We start from the raw sequence: 22,228 nt of genomic DNA, 5'->3' as shown, positions 1-22,228 counted from the left end.
CTCTCCCTCCCTTTCTCTAACTATCTATCTCTCCCTCCCTCTCTCCGTCCCTCCCTCCCTCTCCCTCTCTCTCTCTCTCTCTCTCTCTCTCTCTCTCTCTCTCTCTCTCTCTCTCTCACACACACACACACACACACACACACAACTCTTTCGATGCACACGTTCAAGTTAGGAAAAAAAGCGACTAATTAAATATAGATTAGAAAAGTCACGGAAAGTGACGAAATTCGTAAAGTGGTAACGTCCTCCCCAAGCCTTTAATCTACAAATAAAGTTTCCCTAAATTGTTCTTTCTCGAAATTTCTGAAAATGGAATTCCACATGGAAATTTCTATGAAGAAAAATTCCATGGAAATTTGAAGAGCTTTGAAATGCTATTGTTCCTGAAACCATTTTATGGGGATTTTCCAAAACTCAATTTTCTCGAAACTTTTGTGTCGAGTCGTATATTATTCTCGAAATTAAATTTCAAATATCCGTGACTTTAGAGTTTTGTGTAACTTTCCTATTCAGAAGTTTGTTACCTGTCATCCAGCATTTTTATCTACAATTCCGGTGTATTGTGTCTCGAGGCATTATCTCAGGATTCGGATTTTGAGATTCTAATTTTTTAAGGCTTTGTTTAAATATATCAAAGGCAATGTTGCTCGTTTATTTAAATATCGATGACAGCTCGTTAATTTATAAATACATTTTTGTTTTCCATTATAATAGTGATTTGCTTTTCGACCTGGTGTGCAATGTACTTGCTGTACAATACGTTTATCAGCAGAACTTGTTGTTAGAGCCATTCTACCAAATGTCCTAATATCTACACACTTAGAATGTTAATTGCAACAAATTATATTATTAAAATTTCTAAGAGTCTTATATTTTTGTCTTAGGTCATCGACATGGGAGTTGTTGTTGACATCATTTCGGTTCTGGAAAAGACGACGATCACCAAAGAGGTGCTGGAGGTAAAATCAATAAGTTAATGAGTTTATAATGTTCTACTGTACATAAGGTATACTTTATGAAAATGTATATAAAATATGCTACATATCAATGTATGAGTTATTGTTCTTCCTATGTCGTTGTGTATCTATCTATATATATATATATATATATATATATATATATATATATATATATATATATGTATATGTATATTTTTTGTGATAATATCCTCAATGCTTTTAAATATGAATCAAATAAATCCATTATAGCAAAAATTGGATGAAGGCATAGAAGAGACGTTGCTTTGGATCAATAGGATGATGTAATAATGACTGAGCAATATTCAATAGACAATCATATCTTTCCACAAGATTATAAATTATATAGGATATTTTGTTGGTAAAAGAATGCAGCTATAAATACTAAATACAATTCATGCCAGAATAATACATCTTTTTCACACACGTAAATTGCAACTTCTTGTAGTGAAGCGATTGTTAATGGTAACACGTTGAGTCGGGCGAATGCGTTTGTGTATACGTGGAGGAATTGTTGCATAATGCAACGACTTTTGACAGATCACGAGACTCGGGAAGCACATCAACGAGCTTCGTCGAAAGACGGACAACGATGCCTTGGCCAGGCGTGCGAAGGATCTGGTGCGCCGATGGCGTGACATGGTTTTGCCATCGGCGCACTCCACCCCGCAACCTACCCCGGCTGACACAGCACCACCAGCTCTCAACGGTGCGAAGCCTCACAGCCCGGCCTTGAGAAGTCTGAAACCGCACAGTCCTGCTTTACGCGGACTCAAGCCTCAGAGTCCCTTATTGAAAGATGCCACTTCCCTCAGAGTAAGTTGCAGAGTTGTTTGAAAGCAAGGGGGCCGATTAACAGCCAGCAACTGTTAATTTGCTACCAGCGTCACATATGTGTTGTGGACGTACCGTTCTCTCACTTCAAGTTCATTTTTATTTGAAATTTTCAACTCTACTTGACACGTTCGCTACCAGCGTCACATATGTGTGCAATGATGCTTTCCTTTGTGTATAAGCTGCGTGATAAACAGATTAAGTCTGTTTTACGTGATTAGACGAAAATAAATGTAATGTGATCTGTGGGCCACATGAACCCTGTGGTCCCCAGATGAACTGTGGTAGCGAATATGTTGAGATTAGAAGTTGTTATAAGTTCTGAGTTAGAGATGGTTATTCTAGAGAAAAAAATTGAAATCGCGAATGGAATTTATTATAGGAATGCTCATAGCACCCTATAATCGAGTAAAGTCAAGAAATTGTTAATATTAACTATGTACATAATTATATAATTACATTACTTAGACATGGTTGAATCTTAATTTGACACGAAGTTATGTTACAAAGTTGTTAGATATACATAAATTTGCGTTTGTAGGTGCTTAGTCCAGCGCTATCCCTGCACAGTGACCATTCGAGATCTCCTAACGCGCCGTTGAACAAGCAGTCAATTATACTGACCAGCAACCACAGGATAAGTTCCACCAATGTGTCGCCGGTGTTCGGCTCCTCGAGCCAAAACCATACAACGGAGGCGGTGCCGCGTACACACAGTTCCAACAAACGGCTACGAAAAGAGGACGGCAACAAGGAGCAACGCCATTATTATCAAACACTGCCTGAGTTCACGCAGTCGATGTTCGGGGTCGAGGAGCCCACTGTCAAGAGACAGCGGCACAATGGCGAGAACATAAGTGGTAATTTAAATTTGCAAGTGCCTAGCCCTACGCTGAAGGAACGAATCTCCTCCGATCGTTTCGCGGAGACTTCCCTCGAAGTCACGGACGAGTCGGGCCCGAAGAAACGCGGCCGCAAGAAAGGCAGCAAGTCCGCGAAACGACAGACGTTGTTGGACGACCGCGTGAAGGAGAAGATAGCCAGTATCTCGAGGAATCCGAAGCTAAAGACCACGCAGGAGTTACTGGCCGACCTGCAAGCGCGCGGTGCCAACTGTAGCAGCAGCGCCGTCGGCGCTGTCCTACCTAGTCAAAGCGGCGTCGCGGAGCCACCCAGCATGGAGGATATTCTGCGAGGCAACAGTAGTGAGTCCAAGTATCTGCGCTGCTCGCAGAAGAACTCGAGTCACCACAAGGGCGGCCTGGCGTCTGAGACGTCGTCCGACTCCAGGACACAGGTATCACGGAGTCGTAAGTCCGCGGAGAACTGTCGCGAACGTTCGCCGGACTCGTGTCAAGAGAGATCGCGCGACGATAGGACGGATGTCGCTGCCGGCTCGTCGACGTGTCGATCATCCCCGCGGCGGGATCTTACGGTCGAGGAGATTCTGGCGAAATTACCACCCCTAGACCTCAAGTCGATAGACTGGAGTGATTGCGAGCCTGTCGAGTCTACGGAGGAGCGGAACGGCGTCGAGTGTTCGCCGCGGCCGGAGCCCACCGTCGAGGATCTGGAGAGGTTACAGATGCAGTGTGTCGAAGGACTTAACGGGAATTACCAGGCGAGGCTACCGTCGGCTGCGTGTACGGACGATGGCGGAGAGCAGCGCCTGGCTACAAATCAAGGGAACGGAGTGTCGGTCGGATTATCGAACACAGGTGGTGTAAAAAGTGTATACAACAACAACAACCAGACTGACGGTGCGGAGTTTCGGGAGTGGCATCAGATGTTGGCGAGGCCCAGTTACCAGGGCGAGACCCTCCACATATTGCCTTATGTTATTATCGATTAGTAATTTTATTATCTTATCCTATTATTATCCCCCTCTCTCTCCCCCGCCCCCTATCTCTCCGCCCTCTTCCCCTCCCTTTCGAAAGAACATGAAAACTTGTGAGGAAAATGCCTGCAAAAATTATTAAATCGCTCGATCAGCAAATCGAGTCGGCTTACTGAAGCGTACCATTTCTACTGCGAATCCCGACATCACTCTCGCTTTTTATTTCGGTTTACATCGACATTGACATCCTTGTTCTCGTCGTCGTTGTCGTCATCATCATTATCGCCGTCGTCGTCGTCGTCGTCATCGTCGTCGTCGTCGTCGTCGTCGTCGTCGTCGTCGTCATCGTCGCGTCATCAACGTCATTCCCGCTATTATAGTCTGTGTCGCGCCGATCGCGTAACACGAAACCACGCAACGAACGGCCATCAATCCTTCGTACCGCTATCGTCAATATTACCGATATTTCGGCATCGTTATTATTATTATTGCTATTATTATAATTTAAATGATTTGCGCCCGTCAGGCCCGCCCTGTGACCGTCCTGCAGAGCGGGCATGCGGGCCTTACGCATCCTGCGAAGAGGCACCGCAGTGGCTACTCGTCGCAAGTCGTCTCTCATGTTATTATTATTATTATTATATTATTATTATTATTATATTATTGTTATTAGTATACTATTTTGCCGCCACTATCACTACTGCTCATTAGTCCTATTCCCGCTATTATTTCTCACAACTATTGTTATCCACTATTGCCATCCCTGTCATTATTATCTGTGTTAGCGTTGAGGAAGCCGTAAGACCACTACGCGATAATCGAGATAAGCGCTAAATTATAAATGTATCATGCGCGACCGTGCCCGGATTTGACTTGGTGCACATTCGGGCACCTCGTGCGCGATCGGGTCTTGCAATCGCATTATATATATATGTATGTATGGTGTATATACACGCGTGGAACGAGTTGCTAATTGTGACATACAAATCATCTAGAGGTGGGATAGTCGATATGCGCGAGATAACGCGGACGTTGCATTATTTTTACATGATAATAACAGGTGCCGCTTGACCCCTTATTTTTGGGTGTTTATCGATACTAATGATATAAATCGGTTTTGATCATTTGGATTATACCATTTGGAAGAAAAAAGGAAAAAAAAGAAAAAAAGAGGAGAACACGTCAGTGTGTCTTGGGCTCTATGCGCGCGGGAAAATTAGCTTGCACTTCCTCCTTCCTTTTCTTTTGTTACATGCCGTGTTAAATCAAGCTTAATCCACAATGCGCTCTTTGCTTCCTGTTTCTCTGTTATTTTTCGGCTTAAGGCTTAGAGTCACAGAAAGAGATAAACAGAAAGAAACGAGCGGCAAAGAGCACATTGCAGATGAAGCTTCACACTTTCCTCAAACACGATTCGAAATGTTGGCGACTAAGGAAAAAGGGAGAAAGAATCGGTGAAAGAGAGGCGGACGAATCGGGGATTATTTCGGATGACATGCGGACAAGGGAGGAGAGACAGCATCTAATAGGGATAAATGAATAAAAATTCTAGTGATTGCTGCAATTTTTAAGTGGTTTGTCGATCTTGAAATTTTCACAAGACTGTACACAGAGATTTTGTCGCGCAAATCGTAGAGGATGCAAACGCGATTTCTTCAAGCTACCAATAAGTTAGATACACTGGGGCCTTAATTAAGCGAACGATATATTTGTCTAAGTGCGTCGTAGAGATTTTCTACTCGAAAACTTTTTTCCGTTCGTTGCATGCGTAATATGTTGGAATCAATAAATTATTCGCTGTGCAGACAAATGAATTCACGTGACGATTGCCATGCGACACATGATGAATCCTCATCAGTGCAATATCGGAGCAAAAACCAACGGAATTTGATCAAAATGTTACGCCGGGGTGTGCCGAAAAAGTCGCAGAACTGAATGAATTACAATAAAGCGAAATCCCGAAAAAAAAGTCTATGTCTGGCTTGTCTCGAGGTGATCCTTATTGAACTTGGCGTTGCGACTCTATTTGAATTCTATTCGAACGAAGCAAACTTCATCCCTTTTTTCCAAATTCTCTGTTAAATTTCCCTCCACTCGGCATTCAAAAAATCGAGATGGCTGTTCCGAAAACAAGCTTGATTATGCATGCAATGCTGAAACGTGAACGTGAGTTGAAGATTGTCACGAAGGAAAGATATACATATATTCGAGAGACACCTTCGGCAATTATATCCGTAAGTCGGAAAAGTCGCCCCGAAACTGTACGGAAAAATCTGTACGAAAATGACAAGCCACTGATTCGCTTTCCGAACGTTACTTCGCGACGATTCATTCGCAGTCTCGAAACTTTTCCGACACTTCCTACGTAGACTTACGTCGCTCTCGAAGGAGAGCAACCGAGTACGTCGAGGCGTCGTCGAATTTATTCCGCAGCATCTTAAAATTCTCGGAGAGATCTTACCTGTCTATAGTTGTTTTTAAGAAGCTAAGCGTATATGTGTGGCATATGCGCGCATACGCAACAACATACTGTCTTATGTACGATGCAAGGTTTGCGAGAAGCGATAGACCAAATGAAAAAAAAGACTCGTCTCTGCAGGCTCGTCGTCTCACGCGCAGGATAGATTTTGTTCGATATTAAGGTTTACTTTACGAGCGATTCTCTCGAGCACCCTCGGCCAAACAAAGTTCGAGCTGTGGTGAGCCGGTTAGATAAGTTACGAGCAAGCGCCATCAAGAGCTGTATAATTGTGTGTGTGTGTGTCATTTTCTCATTGTTACTTCGAATAATAAAGGAGCAACTTGGCCGTTTACCAGGGGCGCATTGAAATTACCATGTGCGTTTCCGAGTCGTTCCGCGGCTCCACCTTGCCGGGCGAGGAAGGTCAGCGAAGACGCTCCCCCGCAGTCGACGCGGGGAACGGCGGCCGGACGGGAGCGAGTCGCGGGGGAAGCGTAAACGCCACGAGCGGCTGTCTCGCGAACTCGCGACGATATATGGTGGCCGCGCTCGTTAAGTGTCATCCATAAAAAGTTGACGAGTCTCGCGACCACGAATGGCTCCGAGGCCGCCCGAGGCTCAAAGCTCGCTCGCTTTCTCTCTCTCTCTCTCTCTCTCGCGGAACGGCTCAGCCTTGGCTCTAGCCGAGACCGTAGAGAACGTCCGTGAGGGCCGCCACGAAGACCACCGTGTGACGTTGCGAGCAGTCGCGGAGGAGCGACGGACTCGCATTATCGGCTCATTCGGTGGAGCACTCCGGACGCGGGATGAACATTTGATCGCGCGCGCGCGCAGCGCCAGTGAGTGAGAGAGAGCTCTCCGTCACCACCGCTCTGTGAGCGCGAGGAAACGCGACGAACATCGTAGGCAAGTGAGAAAAAGAAGATGTCGAAAGCTGCTGACAGACAGAGCTACGCGCAAACTTACAAGCTCGTTGTCGTGGGTGGGGGTGGTGTCGGGAAATCGGCGATTACGATACAATTCATTCAAGTAAGTGTGTCTTCTCTCGCTTTCGCGACTTTGTATGGTGTATGTATGTGTGTATATGTGTGAGCGCGTGTGTATGTAATGCATAGCTTAGTGTGGGTGCGATGGACAATTGTCATCCGTCGTGAGTGCTTGCGACACGCACGCGTGCCGTTCAAGGCGCTGCTCCGTGGCCGAATTCGCTCGTGCATATTCGACAGATTTGAAAGATCCTCCTGTCGATTTCGCGGGACGGCGACGACGGGAAAAGTCGCCTTCGCCTACGCGCTATCGTCGTCCGATCGTCTTCACATTTATCGTGGCGCTCTCAACCGCGATGTCGTTATCGAATTTCCGCTTGATCCCGCAATGAATCAGGCGCGATGACGAAATCATGAAGAAGAGATATCGCGTTTGTGTAACGCGACACGCGTAACACAACAGGAAGATTGTTGGACGTTGATTTAAGCCACGTTCACACGGGCGGTCGAAATGTCAGACGTCGGTACGACGTCTGTGGGTTGCGTCACGTCAAAGATGCGTGACGAGCGTGAGGAGGCGGTCGCATACATGACGTCTCCTGGTCCGTGAGTCGAACTTGCACGAATGATCGGACGCGACGGACGGGCCTTCTGCACGACAGCTCTCCTACGCTCGTGTGACCGCGGCCTTAAGCATTATGTCATAGCGCGGATACGAACGTCATATATGGTCATACGCGGCAGCGCCGCGGACTGTACTGATGTCGAACAAGTCTCGAGCGCGCGACGTGGCCTCGTCGAGTCGCCTCGCCGTGTACTTGCTAACAGTCGATAATGCAGGTCGCGCTCGATGATCGTTATCGACCGAACGGTTGGGCTATGGCGCTAAAATGTAAACGTAATTTCAGAGCTGTGGAGAAATTATTTTGCATGTGTATGCTTGCGATGCGATAATACTTTCGTAGCTGGTACAGATTATATTCTGGTTCTACTTTTTAGAGTTATTTCGTGACCGATTATGATCCCACGATCGAGGACTCCTACACGAAGCAGTGTGTTATCGACGATGTGCCCGCAAAACTTGATAGTAAGTAAAAAAATATATGAAAGTTACGTTTACGATTCAACGTGGTAACTGTTGGCTGACATTGAGTCTGTTTTCTATTGCTGAACTAGTGTACACTTTTGGAATTTAAAAAGAAACAGATATACAGATAAAATTTGGTGGAAGAAAGATGAGAGAAAACTAGTGCAGCCAGTTCAGCAATAGAAAACAGACCCATTGTCAATTCACGTGTAAGTCCCCGCGTTTAGATGTAGATTTAAATGTTCGTATTTGGAAACTGAAAAGATTTTAGAAATTCATTGGGATCATTATGGAAGTTTAAGCTACGTTTGTGTTGCAGTATTGGACACTGCCGGCCAAGAAGAGTTTAGTGCAATGCGCGAACAGTACATGAGAAGCGGCGAGGGATTTCTACTCGTGTTTGCCGTCACCGATCATTCGTCTTTTGAGGAGATATTGAAGTTTCACAAGCAAATACTTCGGGTAAAGGATCGAGACGAGTTCCCTATGTTGATGGTTGGCAATAAAGCGGACTTGGATAATCATAGAAGCGTAAGTATCGCTCTCTATCTTTCACTTGAATTCTTCCCGCTTTTCCCTTTTCTCAATAAGAAACTCAATTGTAGGTGTCGGTCGAAGAGGCGCAAAATATGGCACGTCTACTAAAAATTCCATACATCGAGTGCAGCGCGAAGCTACGTATGAACGTTGATCAAGCTTTTCACGAACTGGTACGAATCGTCCGGAAATTTCAACTGTCAGAGCGGCCACCACTTAAACCGAACTACAAGAAAAATAAAAAGAAATGTTGTATGCTGTAATATCGAGACCAGCTAAATTGGCAGTCGGCTTTATGCTTATTGGACCCACATTTTTCACGGTGAGTTCTAACTACAACTGGAACGTTTGGAGAAATATAGAGATTCATGCATTTGTGCACGGGAAGGATAAGGAGATACGGATTTGTTTCGATCGAGCACTCCTACAACGCCAACAACACCAACACAACCGAGTTTGCTGATAATTGATAATACTCCGATAAAAGGTAACGCCTCATCGATGATCACATTGATGTCCGCGTCATTTTATGACAATAACACTGATATGATTTATCATAATATGACAATAAAGCAAGTATGAGATGTGGGACGCGTGCGAAAGAAGGATATTTGAGTGATGATTAATCAAACAGGCCAAAATTTTAATTTTCTCTAACGTAATGGGTCAGTTTCTACAATTTGATTTGAATATCAGAAGCGATAGCCCAATGACCAATACATTATTTTTGTAAAAGTTTCACTAGGAATTCTGTTTGTGCGAGTATTATCAGATATGTCGCCAGGACAGTACAGTTCAGTTATTATTTGTAATGCGACGTATCGCTTGAGGAGTTTATTCACTGAAACCAAGAGATGTTTAAAATTATCGAAAAATTTAACATAATATTTATCGCAGTAAAACACATTCGTAGTTTCGGTTTTACGCGATTTGTTTGCATCGTTCAGGAGAAATTTAATACTACATGCCGCAATTTCGCACATGTCGCCTTGTGGTAGAAGAAATATAAATGAGCATCATCTCACTTTATAAAAAATAGCTTCCAAATGATAGCTTCCAAATGATAGCTTCCAAATAAAAAACGTATCGTTATAAATGTTATATATTAGGAAACGCGATATAAAAGAAAGAATAGTATTCGCTACATCGTTTTTGCGTAATGGTCGATTGTAAGCCTGAAAACTGCTGTTTTAAGCCTAATTTATTATATCCTCTCTTTGCTTCCTTTTTCTCTGTTTTTTTCTTTTTTTTTTCTTTTTCTTTTTTTTTTTTTTTAGTTTAAGGCTTAAAGTGTAAGTCAGAAAGAGATAAAGAAAAAAAACAGGAAGCAAATAACACATTGTAGATCAAGCTTTATATTTTGAGTAACATTATATTGAGTAAAACGTGATGTTAAGTAAAGATGGTATTATGAAATTAGTTTCAAATTAACATTTATTGGTTAAATAGTAGGAAAATATATAAAAAATGTAATTTTGTTAAAGAAATAGCGAATTTATGAGTAGCTTCCTTTATATCATTGGAAATACGCCACTTGGGCGCCTTGAAAATATTATGTTTGGTGAATAAACTTCTTAATATCGCATTCAAAAACTTGCGGCTTGCTTTCGTGTAGATAAGTGCAGTCAATTGTGTATATTTTATTGTATGTAGTGGTTGAAATTTTATGCTGTTATAATAATGTCGAAATGGGGCCAATAACAATCTTCACGCACAGAATTTTATAATTAACGATATCTCAAGTATATATTCTCTACGAATTTTAATCTGTATGCTGCCTCACATTGTAATATTTAATATTCTCAAAAACCAACAAATAATTACACCGCGTTTTTTAAACTATTCATACATATTACAATATATTATTTTTCATATATGAGAGGAAAGATAATGAGATGAGAGACTTGAACAACAAAATTATATAATAATTTGCATATTTATTTATGCAATTTTATGTATGATATGGGAACGAAATTACTAATCAAGTTAACAAGCGACGTAGAAGGCACAAGTATCTCGTTACTTCCCTTTTCTCTGCTAACTTACATTTTAATGAGACACATGTTTATTGAGTGGTATTTTGTAATAATGTTGCCTAGTACTCGTGATAAAAAAAAGAAAACATCGTTTTCGCGGAGATATAAGAAAAGAAATGTGTTCAAAAAGATTCGATTTCATCAACAATGAAACATCTTTAATATTATGAAATTCTTCACCTGCCAAAATTTGTTTCATTGTTGATGGCACCGATCGTAAAATGTACTAATAATGATACTAATAATTAATATTAATTTCAATATATAACATAGTTATATATATAATAATATTACAATACGTACATAAGATAGAGAGGTAAAGATCGTTATTGGTGGTAAAATTGGCAAGTTGATGATATATGTGCAATTTATATGTATATGCATGTACGTACAATATCTCAAAAATATTCCGGTACCTCGGAATTTTGCGTAAAAAGTATATGTTTAATTTTTGTCATCTTTTCTTTTAATCCTTTCCAGTTATACCGCCAATCGATCATTCTGTGTCTAAGCCTACAAAACGAAGATATACTGTATCTTACAAGTTACAAAGTCTCGCCACAATTGGTGTGCCGCGCTTAATAATTAATTAATTTATACGAGCGTATATCTCGCAAAATATTACCTGTAATAATTCGCGAAACGCCGAGCCTTGGATAAAAAGTTCCATTTATTTTTGTAACTAAGTGTATTTATATATTTGTAAAAAAAATGTCTATATACATATATACCGACTGATTGTTAGGTATAACTTACGTTTGTTGAATAACTTTTTTTCTGTATAAAGCAAATAATACGATGAATATCGATTAATTGTTAGTACGCCCTCGTTACTCTTTCCCAATGTTCCCAATTTCCGGACGCTACTTTGTTCCGAGTGAAATGCGCTACTCAGCCGCTAGAGAGCGCTTTAACGGGGAGGCGATGGTAGCAGCCGTAGGTGGTGATGATATTCGAGTTTTTGGTTTTAGAATTCTAGGGTCGATTTTTCTTTTTCGTCCTTTGGTAAGCTAACAATTAAATCGTACATCTCTCTTTGTTTTTCTTTCAAATTAGATAAAGACAGACATACGATTTAACTGTTAACTAATCAAGAAGTTGATAAAATCAGTCCTCAGAGCTTGAACAGCCGCGAGCAAGCAAGTTGTCCATAATTTTTGGGGTGTGAGTTTGTGAATTCATCCGTTTTGTCCAATGGGAGAATTCTCCTGTTGTAAAACGAGGCTTACTGAACAAGAAGGATGAGTTTACAAACTCATTTGAAAAATTACGAACAATTTTTTTGTTCGCGATCGGATACCGGTGGTCAATTTTTGATTGGCTTCTCGACCTACCATATATAATAGGGAGAAGCGAATGAGAGAGAAGCTGAAATGACGAACATGCTGTGGCTTCTCACTTACCGTCCGCTTTTTTATAATTAACATACTGGACTCGGTATCCAAACTGTGACTGAGGTAACTGTAAGTTTTGGCAATGTACTGTTCCAACACACATAACTTTTAACTTCACGCACGAGATTCCATTATTTCGCTAAAAGATAACTTAGCAAAAGGGCATTGCAATATATTGTGAGACAAACGCTTTATTCCGCAGACAATTTCCTCCCGTAAACGTCAAATGTTCGGCGAAGCAATTTCGACTCGAACATCCTTGTTAAATCGATTAAAACCCATGTGTATGCAGGCAACAACACGATATAATCAAGTGACACACGCGGGGCAACGTATAATCTTGTTTATCCAGTTTTCACTTCTGATCGTTTAATTTACAGGACTATTACGCGGCTCGCGTAACAAAACGCACCGATTATCAGCGTGCGCGTCGCGATACGACCAGTCGATAACCGAATAATGATAACGACGCCTCTACAACGGCACATTCACCCTAATTTAGACGATGACCGATCAGAGCGCAAGGTGGTCAGACGGGATTCCCATCGAAGCTATTCTTGACCAGACCGGGCTAATATTGACGCCGCGCAATTACTTCCAGTCATGCTGGTACCCGTAACAACTATAAATATTACTACGGTTTCTTCCATCATTACGGCATACCAGGTAGATTATAACCTGTGCAATCTTTGGGCATTAATTATCGGAAGGTCTACGGTTTTTTGTTTGGCCATTCAGCTGATGCATGCATTATAAATACGTTCAAACAACAAGAGGGTTTAAACCGCGTCTTAAGAATGTCTGGAAGGAATACGATGCCCTTTTGAATGTTCCTAAGACATCCTTTAGACAGACTTTCGTCTGTATTCAGAGAAAAGACACGGTGATAACAACTATATAGACAATTATATACAAGTTTTGTTATATAGAAAATTGATATATAAATATAGTTTACAATAAATTATTTTGTCAAAGTTTTCCATCGTCATGTTTCTCTCTAAGATATATATATATATATATATATATATATATATATATATATATATATATATATATATAACGTATAATAAGTAATTTAAGATTTTTAAAGAAATAAAACGATTATATTTTGTGCGTTCTCACGATCTTATCAAACGGTGTATGTTAAGTATGACAGAGCATCATAAATCAAAACTGTGCATACATTGCCTAAAAAAATTATGGCTATAAATAATGCGTTATAAGATATAAAAATCATAAAAATACAATCTTTTACATTTCATACAATTTTTTACATTTCATTTGAGAAATCTGAAATTGTTTGTTACGCACAAACCTATATTCAAATATTGCAGTGAACACAAACAAATCGAAATGGAATCGATCCCGAAATCGAAATGGATATCGCGCAAACGGTAAATCCGACGAATCTCCTTTTCCACGTTCTAGTCGAAGAAAAAAAAAAGACTGAACTTTTACCGTAATCGCCAGCAATCAATGCTGCGGCCTTCTTTGTTCGCTCGCTCGAATATTCTGCGGCAAAACCAGTTCTCGCGTTAGCGCTTTTGCTTAGGCTTGGACGCGTGTGCGCGTACGTAGTAGTCGAGTTGTGGCGTTCCGCCGTGAAACCCGTACTGGCGAAAAGCGACGTACGATGGAAAACATTATGTTAATAATCGCGCAGCCGTGGAAGGTTGCGAAGGTAGTGAAAGGTATGCCGCGCTCTGTCGTGTGCTGCCGGTATAAAGAAAAAATAAAAATACGATGAGAGAAGCGCGCGGAGCGGTAAGCGGCCTCCGCGGTATTCGAATTAATTCAGAATCTCCGATTCTCGTATTTACATTTTTTTACGTAGTCCTATCCTATTTCCGTCTGTTTCGCAATCCGTTTCCCCGAGTCAACAACGAGAAAAATAAGGAAACGTAAAAAGCAGCGCATCCTAATTAAATGTTACCTCATTTCGAGAAATTTATCTTCGTATTTATTGCAAAATATCGAGCAACAATACAGGACAGAATTCTCTAAACTTTTTTATCTATGAACATCGGAATCCTCGCTCCGTTGTGCTCTGGGTCTTTTGGCCTCAAGTTTCGTCTTAATAGCTACGTGAGCAAGTAGTCTTCGAGGACGGATGAAGAAGGACGAAGAAGAAGAAGAAGACGAGGAGAAGGAAGAAATGAGGAGGAGGAGATCTGTGGGATAAAAATAGCACGGTACCGTCGCAAAATAAAAACTAATGATGCGAACCTGCGGAATGACGATCCCGAGAGCCGGACTCGCCGAGCAAGGAGGGGAGCAGAAGGTGGAGAAGCACAAGGAGTACAGGCGGAGGAAAAGGTCGTTGCCTAAAAGGAAGATCAGGATTCGCCGCTGGGAGAGGAAAAGGAGTGGAGAAGAAGTTCTCCTGTATTCTCTAGCCCAGCTGAATAATATCGTTATATCGACTATATATATACATATATGTATATATAATCGCTAATTGAAAATGTAGATGTAAACAATTATAGTATATTCTCTCTCGCGCGTGCTAGTATTATTATAACTATATTGTCATATAGATCTCGATATTGAAACAAAATGAACGAAAGACTAAAAATCTTAAAAAATTTTAAGACTTGCAATACCAATTTTGAAGAAGGACACGTTAAGAGTGCTTAAATGAGATAACAGGTACGTGTGTGCGCACGTGTGTTGAAAAAAATGATTTAAATCAGTCATTTGAATTTAATATTGGGAGTCATCTACAAATATATTACACTCATCATTGGATACAGGTTTATCAAGAAAAGAGTTTGTTGCGATCTATTAGTTAATTTAATAAGAGAGAGAGAGAGAGAAAGTTTAGCAAATAAACACCCCAAGGATATCTTGTAATTTATCATTTCAGGTATATCCTGTATCCGAGTATCAATTATACGCACATTAATTGTGTGTTACACGTCATCCAAAAATTTCCAAAAACATACATACACGCCTGGCGAATATTCTCGGGATCCTGTTTCGCTGTATGGGTAAAGCGTTAATCTGGTCTTTGCTGGAAATCTCGGCGGGCACCGTAGCGTCGTACCGCACCGTCGTGACGATGGTGGGAGCCAACAGCAAGCGGTGGTTGTGCGTGCGAAGAATCTCCCACCCTCTCTGCAATCACGCGCTGGATCGCGCTACTCGACCTGTCTCCACCTCGTAGTCTCTCCGCGGTATAAGGAGAACACTTCTGTGTAGTAGCTCGGTTAAGGCGGCTTTGCCAGCTTAGCCAGTCAGCCAGCTAGCTAAGCAACCAGTCGGCCCGCCAGCCAGTCAATCAGCCATCAGTCAGCCAATCAATCAGCCAGTAAACCAACTAGCCAGTTAGTCAGTCACCCAACCGATCAACCAGCCAGCTAGTCGTCATTAAATCAGTCATTTAGCCAGTCAACTAGCTAGTCAGTCAGTCAGTCAGTCAGTCAGTCAGTCAGCTAGCTAACTCGTCAGATAGACAGATAGCTAAGTAGCTAGCCAACCAGCCAGCCAACTAGTCAACCAGCCAGCTTGGGGGAAACAATTGTACGTATACACCGTGTGTACGTGCCCATCGTGGTGCACACCGGTCTTATAATGGCGCGGCGCGGTGACCGTTTTGGTACGATAAAAGTCGGGGGCAGCCTTCGGGTGTTCCTGCGCCGATTCGAGGAGAGCTGAGGGAAAAAGAAGAGGGAGAGGAACGGGTTCTCCGGTGCTGGTGTGCAGTCTAGTCGAAGACACAGGATGATAGCAAACGTCCGATGAGCATCCTGCTTCCCGTTGCCCTCCTGCCAGAGCGAGAACAGCCTTCCGACGGGGGTGATTTAGCTCACCGCCTACCGCAGCCTTCTTCATCGCCACCACGGTGAAGAAGAAGTGATGCCGAAAGGAGAAGAAATGTCTTCCAGGTCAGTGTGTGGTTATTATTATTTTTGGACGTGTATTAATTGGGCGAAGAGTGTTTTGTCGTGTTCGTTGATTTCAGTGATGCTTAGATGTCTTTAATATTCTTCGATACTCGAACAGTTGATTGGACCTTTGTTCGTCAGAAATCGTTCAAGTTTTGAATTTTTAAGTTGTTGCCACGTTTTTTCAAGTCAAGTTAAGTTGCGTACACGTCGTATTTGATAATCTTCTAATGTGAGTTTACTTCACTGGATTTCAACGGAAATTTTTAATTTCTCTTCGGCATTTCCGGGAGATTGTCTCGACTCTTTAAACTCTCTACGCGCATTGAGGCACAAGTGAACGCCGCAAAATATTACATTATATCGATAACGTATTTAGACTAAACGTGTCAGGTTTCACAAAAGAGTTCAGAAAGAGTTGCAAAAAGGATGTTAGGTTTGTTGACTAATATTATTAGAGTGCGGTAGCCTTGCACGTCGCGTGTCTGCTCGCGTTATGTAATCTTGTATATGCCTGATTTGAAGCTGCACATACATAGGAAACGTATGTACTGTGCTTTGTGAAATTATTCGTTACATTTTGCGCACGATGCCGTCGCCAGTTTCGACATGCCGCGGCATTTCTGTTGTCAAATGTGCGCGTATACTCGAGAAAAACGGACGCGCGTATGCTCCTCCAATCGTCAAACAATGTTCTTTAAAGGATATATTGACAAGATCGACAGGAAATAAATGAGATTACCGAAGAAAAATCAAGTCATCTTTGTTTGTTATATGTGTGCTGTAATTCAAATATTGCATATATTGCAATATTTGCAATATGCAATATTGCAAAATTGAAATGCATACATTTCATATATTGCAAAACTGAGGCAGAATAAACGAAATCAACAAAGAGAAATCAAGTCATCGTCGTTTGTGATTCGTGCTGTGATATCATATATTGCAAGATCGAGATAGAGTAAGCGAAATCGAACAGTCGCAAACGAGATCGAATCATCGGCATTTGTGACTTGTGTTGTAGTTTCATATATTACAAGACTGAGTAAGCGCGAAATAGAACGGACGTAGACGAGATTGACGAAAAAAAAAATCGAATCATCTCCTTATTGTGATTCGTGTCGTAATTTCATATATTACAAGATCGAGACGAAGTAAAGGAAATCGAACAGACGCCGAACGAGGTCGACGAAGAAAAATCGAGTCCACCACTTGTGATTTGTGTTCTAATGTTGTAATTGAAAATGAACAAAGAGCGGCCGTAATGAGTAACGCGGCTAACGCGAGTGATGATGATGCAAGCAACGAGGAAGGTTTCGATTAAATGAGAAACTGAATGGAAGATAGAGTCGAACAGCCCGCTTTCTAAAAACGAACGACGTCCGTCGCGGCGACGGAAAATACAGGCGACACGCAATCTATCTTTCGCGGAGGGTGTGCGTGAGTATCGCGCGACGTGACACACGTACTCTCGGCGCGTGTTTCTGCGTATGCATATTTTTCACATCTACCCGTTACCTTCTCGTACCTCTCTCGGAGCACGTTTCTCCTTTCGAATTCTGTTTACGGATATTAATTCATCGTAATGCTTCAAGGCGTCTGAACGTTAACGAGCATGTCGTTTGTTATTTGCCGCGGATGCGATTGCTCACGTTTATACGCTATCTTGCGCATGCCACGCTGATAGAGAGAATGTGCGTGTAGGGACGGTGAATCGCGCACGAAGCTCGTAAAACGATTTCGAATAAATATCAAGCAAGATCGAAACGTAAAACTGTCTAATGCCGCCAAGTAACGGCCGCCTCTCGCTATTTACAGTGTGACACGATGGCGCGTCATGGCTGTTTCACGAACGAGTGTCGAGCTGTATTCTCGCACGATATAAGGTACCACGAGAGAATTCTCAACGAGAATGCGCGCGCGCGCGCGAGAGAGAGAGAGAGAGAGAGAGAGAGAGAGAGAGAGAGAGAGAGAAAGAGGAGGGAGAGGGAGAGAATGCACCGCCATGACAATCGTTATTTATCGCCGAGTGGACAATCGTGCGATTCGCTCGCTAAACAACATCTTTTATTTCTCTCTTTTCATAACTTCCTCCAAATCTTCTCGTGAAGAAAAGGAACCGCCGCGTGGTGTCCCGTCTTATCGTGAAGTGCGATCAATGGACCAAAGGTTGTAACACTTTCTTTCCTTTCAATTCACTCGCATCCGACAGAGAATTTGTTTCTTAGAGATAAATTTATCTCACAGAAGATAAATTCTCATATTGGATATACTGGACGTCTTCGCTCCGCGGACTTCTATATAAAGCTTTATCTACAATGTGTTCTTTGCTTCCTGTTTCTTTCTTCTTTCTTTCTTTCTTCTTTCTTTCTTTCTTCTTATCTCTCTCTTCTCTTCTCTTTCTGGCTCAAATGTTAAGTCTTAAGCCAGAAGAAGACAGAAGACAAGAAACAGAAAGGAAAGAGTAGATTGCTACCTTGCTAGATTAATACCATTATAGATTAATACCTAAACTGTGCTAACATCCGTATCGCACAATCGAGAAATTGATGCAAGTCGGGGTGGGGATGGCAGCCATATTTCGTAAAGGCAAGCGTGCCGGTTGTTCAAATCTAATTGGCATCAACTTGGAAACCAAAGCTTATAATATCATCAACTTTTTCCTCTGTTTCGCGTGTACTATGCGCTTTTCAAGTATCGAGCTCTTTTCCTCAAACTCTGCATACGCTCATTTTACGCCTTTCGGAAATATGGCGGCGAGACTTAGCTGTGCATCATGTCTGAGTAAGCCTGATAGCAGCAGTCTAGATATTACGTAGAAGTCCGCGGGTTCTTCGAGGTAAAAATGCCGTGACATCTTCTCCGCTGATCGCGCACCTGTGCACATCTTTTCTGCACACCCAGTACATGGCGGAGAATGGCGCGCCGATTCCAATTGCGGCGCGCTCGATCGCGTTGGAGCGTTTTACGCATCCGTAGTAAATGGAATCATTCATAGTACCCAGGCGTGGTGTTCGCGAACGACCTGCCTACTCGTTGCATAGTATTACCCGCGCAACCTGTGCAACCGTGGTTGCGATTACGGGACTTTTCTCACCGTTGTGCCGTACCGCAGCGCGCTGCGCGGTTGCGTTCGCGTCGGAACGCAAACGCAAAGGCAAACTCAATATGCAAACGTGGCTGACCCTCGGAGGTCGCGCGGGGCCTTTTGTGCACGCGTCGATTCTCATCGAGAGGAAAAATTTCAATGCGACAGTAGAGGCAGCTCGCGGGACGAACAAACCTGACGCGGATCCGAGCCGAGCGGTGAGATTCGTTCGAGCGGTGCGACTGCGACGAATTATTCTCGATTAAAGCCGTAATGGAAGGACTGACGGAAGAATTGCAACGCAACGTCGCGACCTGCATTTTCAAACGCGCTCGATTCTCCGTCGTGACGAATCCGCGCTGGAGTATCCGTCTCCCAGCTACCCTCTCCTCGCCGCAGATTCTGTACAATCATTGCTCAGAACTGTTGTCAAACTTCCATTACGTTCCCGTGCAATTTGACGCCTAAATTGACGGCTAGGTGCAGATACGTGACGACAGGTTCTGATCTAAAAACCGCATAATAGCTGCAATTCCAAAATTAATGGCCACGCACCACGCGAGATAGTCGGGCTGCCGCTGCGGCGCGTAACACGCGAAGCACAATGTGTGTGTTTGAGATTGCGTCGCGAGCGGCATGTACATACAACACGACGGGACGTACGTGCCCGCCGTCCGAGATGTTTATTAATATGACAAAGATACACGAGCCGACACGGCGTCAATGCTGCGCGAATACCGCTAAGTATATTACTTTTACTATTTCCAGTAATGAGTCATATGAAGTTTATTCAAATGTACGTTCTGTTCCACTTCACCGGTTGGGTCTGACGCACGGAAAAAAAAGATCTGGTACATATGGACAACTAAACATAATTTGCTGTATTAACCATTTTTTCTTTGCTGCAGGTGCAGATTTTCTTGCTATGATAACAAGAAAATCTGCTCTTACAGCAAGAAAAGTGGCTAACGTAGCAAATTTGCTACGTTAGCCACTTTTCTTGCTGTAAGAGCAGATTTTCTTGTTATCGTAGGAAGAGAATAAGTTCCTGCAGCAAAAAAAGTAGCTTACGCGAATTATATAATTATATAATTCCCTTAAGTGAATTATATTTAACTGTCCATATGTAGTAAATTAGTTTGCTGCAGCAAATTATTTTTTTCCGTGCGGGTCTGATCGATGCGGAGTTGATCGGTGCTTCTCAATTAAAACGCAACTATACTTATTACAGCCTCATGTACGGTTTTAGAATTGGGACAATGTCGGACCACCGGGGGTAATATCGACCACCATTTCCTGCATGTCGACGCTCAGCGTGGTACTGGCTATAACTAAAGATATGCGATTTATAAAATTGTGTACCATGACGCGACCTTTTTTAAGGATTGCAATGAATGCAAAATATATTACACCACAATTTTATATCGTAAATATAATTTTAAGTCGCGCGTAATTTTGCAAGTGCGATTTTATATCGTTCACGCAATTTTTAATCATAAGGGAACTTGGGGCATAATGGGGACCATAATGTTTAAGCACATATCAAACATATTAAAAATAAATAAATGAACTTTCTCTTCGTATTTTTTTTGTTAACGGGCTGGAAATTCTCATGGATCCTCTCGTCCCTGGGAAAAATCGTGGGGTCTCTTATCGGCTAAAACCATCCTGTCCTCAGTGGACCATTTGAGGGTGTTCCGGGAACTGTTTAACACATTACTTCCAAATCTTTCTTCGTGCTGCATCAAAATATTCTTTGAAATGTTCTATTGTAAGAAAACACAAGTTTTGCTGTGAAGAATAATTAAAAATAAAAACATAAAGAAATTAAATGAAAATTAACTTAAAAATCACTTTCAATTCTGCTTTCTAGGACAAAATGGGAGACATTTTACAAAATTTGTTTATCTCTGAATCATTAATTTTCAAACTTTTTAAAAGTGACTTACTAAAACATACAATATATAAAGATTATTGTATTTATTTAATTAATTGTAATTATTTATTGACAGATATAGATCTACTGTAGATCTATTCTGTAACTTCCTAACGACAATGTTACTAGCATGATATTGTTGCGTATGTTAATTGCGAAATGTCTGTTTTGTCTGTATGCCTCATTGTACAAGCTACGAAAGATGCGGAGTCTTTTCCATTCATGGCATAGGAAGAAAAAGAAATTAGTTCTGTATCGACGAAGATCTCGTCGCATGGTCGCTCTCATGGTAGCGATTCCTTTGGTCACGTTGTTGAGACAGAGCGCGCGGTCGCGTCGAGGACACGTGATCCGGCCGGCTGATTTATCCTTTTTAATGCCGATAATAATCTTTCTCTCTTACCTTCGCAGCGACGGCAGAAAGTGTCTATTATAATCCATGCGTAACAGCTACTCGTCCCTTGAACACTTACAGCCGAGAATCGCGCGGAACCGACGCGGCACGACCTTGCAACACCGCGGCAGAGAGCATGTCGACCGCGAAGAGGAAGACGAAAACGAAAACGGTCCCGCCGGACGGCGGATGGGGTTGGGTGGTTCTCTTCTCCGCTCTCGTGGTCAACTTTCTGATCCCGGGCACGGTCAAGTCGTTCGGCGTGCTCTTCGTCGAGTTCTTGCACGTTTTCAAGGCGTCCTCCACGGCGGCCTCCTGGATGCCGGCGTTATGCTACTTTCTGTACAGCTCGTTAGGTGAGTAGCCGATCTTGCCGATTTATTTGGGGAAACGCCGCTCTTTCGGACACGCTCGGGATCATCCGGGGGTTCCCGAGGGTCTCTGCGAATCGTTCACTCTCTCCTTTTTTCGCTTCTTGCTCAGGGAATTGGTTCAGAATTATCGAGCTTACCGTTACGAGATCCCTCGCGCTAATTAGAGTGGTAAGCAAGGTCAAAGTTGACTGTTCCGACACGACGATGCCGCTCGAGATGCAATACACGAGACGAGTTAGGAATAAAAGCTTCCATGTGGTCGAGGAGATTCCGGTAACTTTGGCGAGATGCAAAATGAGAGAGTGGTCTAAGTGTTGAGAACGATAATAGAAATTAAAAATTGCTTGAAAAATGACTTTATTCTCAAGAGTTTTACAAAAGTAAAACAATATAACGGATA

The 22,228-nt window shown here is 42.3% G+C and overlaps 3 protein-coding genes across 14 annotated transcripts in view; all 3 read left to right on the top strand.

Annotated features, from left to right (window-relative positions):
- LOC116849859 (mediator of RNA polymerase II transcription subunit 26) overlaps nt 1-6,461 on the top strand; it is an 8,458-nt gene extending 1,997 nt beyond the window's left edge. For all 8 annotated transcript variants that reach the window (XM_032827457.1, XM_032827461.1, XM_032827458.1 and 5 more), the window contains exons 2-4: nt 885-959; nt 1,518-1,793; nt 2,353-6,461. In XM_032827457.1, the coding sequence (XP_032683348.1) occupies nt 885-959; nt 1,518-1,793; nt 2,353-3,663 (1,662 nt within the window). In that variant the 3' untranslated portion in view covers nt 3,664-6,461. The remainder of the gene's footprint in view (nt 1-884; nt 960-1,517; nt 1,794-2,352) is intronic.
- Nucleotides 6,462-6,673: 212 nt separating this feature from the next.
- Nucleotides 6,674-11,574, top strand: LOC116849864 (ras-like protein 2). Of its 2 annotated transcripts, XR_004379211.1 has the most exons (5): nt 6,674-7,138; nt 8,095-8,182; nt 8,502-8,713; nt 8,788-9,041; nt 9,108-11,574. XR_004379211.1 is itself a non-coding variant. In XM_032827474.1 (4 exons), exons 1-4 carry the CDS (start codon nt 7,034-7,036, stop codon nt 8,980-8,982), a joined length of 600 nt encoding a protein of 199 aa, XP_032683365.1. In that variant the 5' UTR covers nt 6,675-7,033; the 3' UTR covers nt 8,983-11,574. The 2 variants fall into 2 exon arrangements, 1 of the variants encoding a protein (XP_032683365.1); XM_032827474.1 differs by having other exon boundaries at nt 6,675-7,138; nt 8,788-11,574.
- A 3,714-nt stretch (nt 11,575-15,288) lies between these two features.
- Nucleotides 15,289-22,228, top strand: part of LOC116849858 (monocarboxylate transporter 3-like) — a 10,057-nt gene continuing 3,117 nt past the window's right edge. The window contains exons 1-3 of one of the 4 annotated variants that reach the window (XM_032827454.1): nt 16,062-17,476; nt 17,855-17,922; nt 21,536-21,810. In XM_032827454.1, coding sequence (XP_032683345.1) covers nt 17,864-17,922; nt 21,536-21,810 — 334 coding nt within the window. In that variant the 5' untranslated portion in view covers nt 16,062-17,476; nt 17,855-17,863. Of the gene's footprint in view, nt 16,037-16,060; nt 17,923-21,535; nt 21,811-22,228 lie in introns of those variants that run through there. The other 3 variants (XM_032827455.1, XR_004379210.1, XM_032827453.1) reach the window with 3 other exon arrangements.

Source organism: Odontomachus brunneus, unplaced genomic scaffold (assembly GCF_010583005.1).
Source record: "Odontomachus brunneus isolate Ranch 3 - 2012 unplaced genomic scaffold, Obru_v1 Obru_scaffold_126, whole genome shotgun sequence".
Lineage (NCBI taxonomy): Eukaryota > Metazoa > Arthropoda > Insecta > Hymenoptera > Formicidae > Odontomachus > Odontomachus brunneus.
The sequence above is the reverse complement of the archived record's forward strand: the minus strand, read 5'-3'. Positions and strand labels throughout refer to the sequence as shown.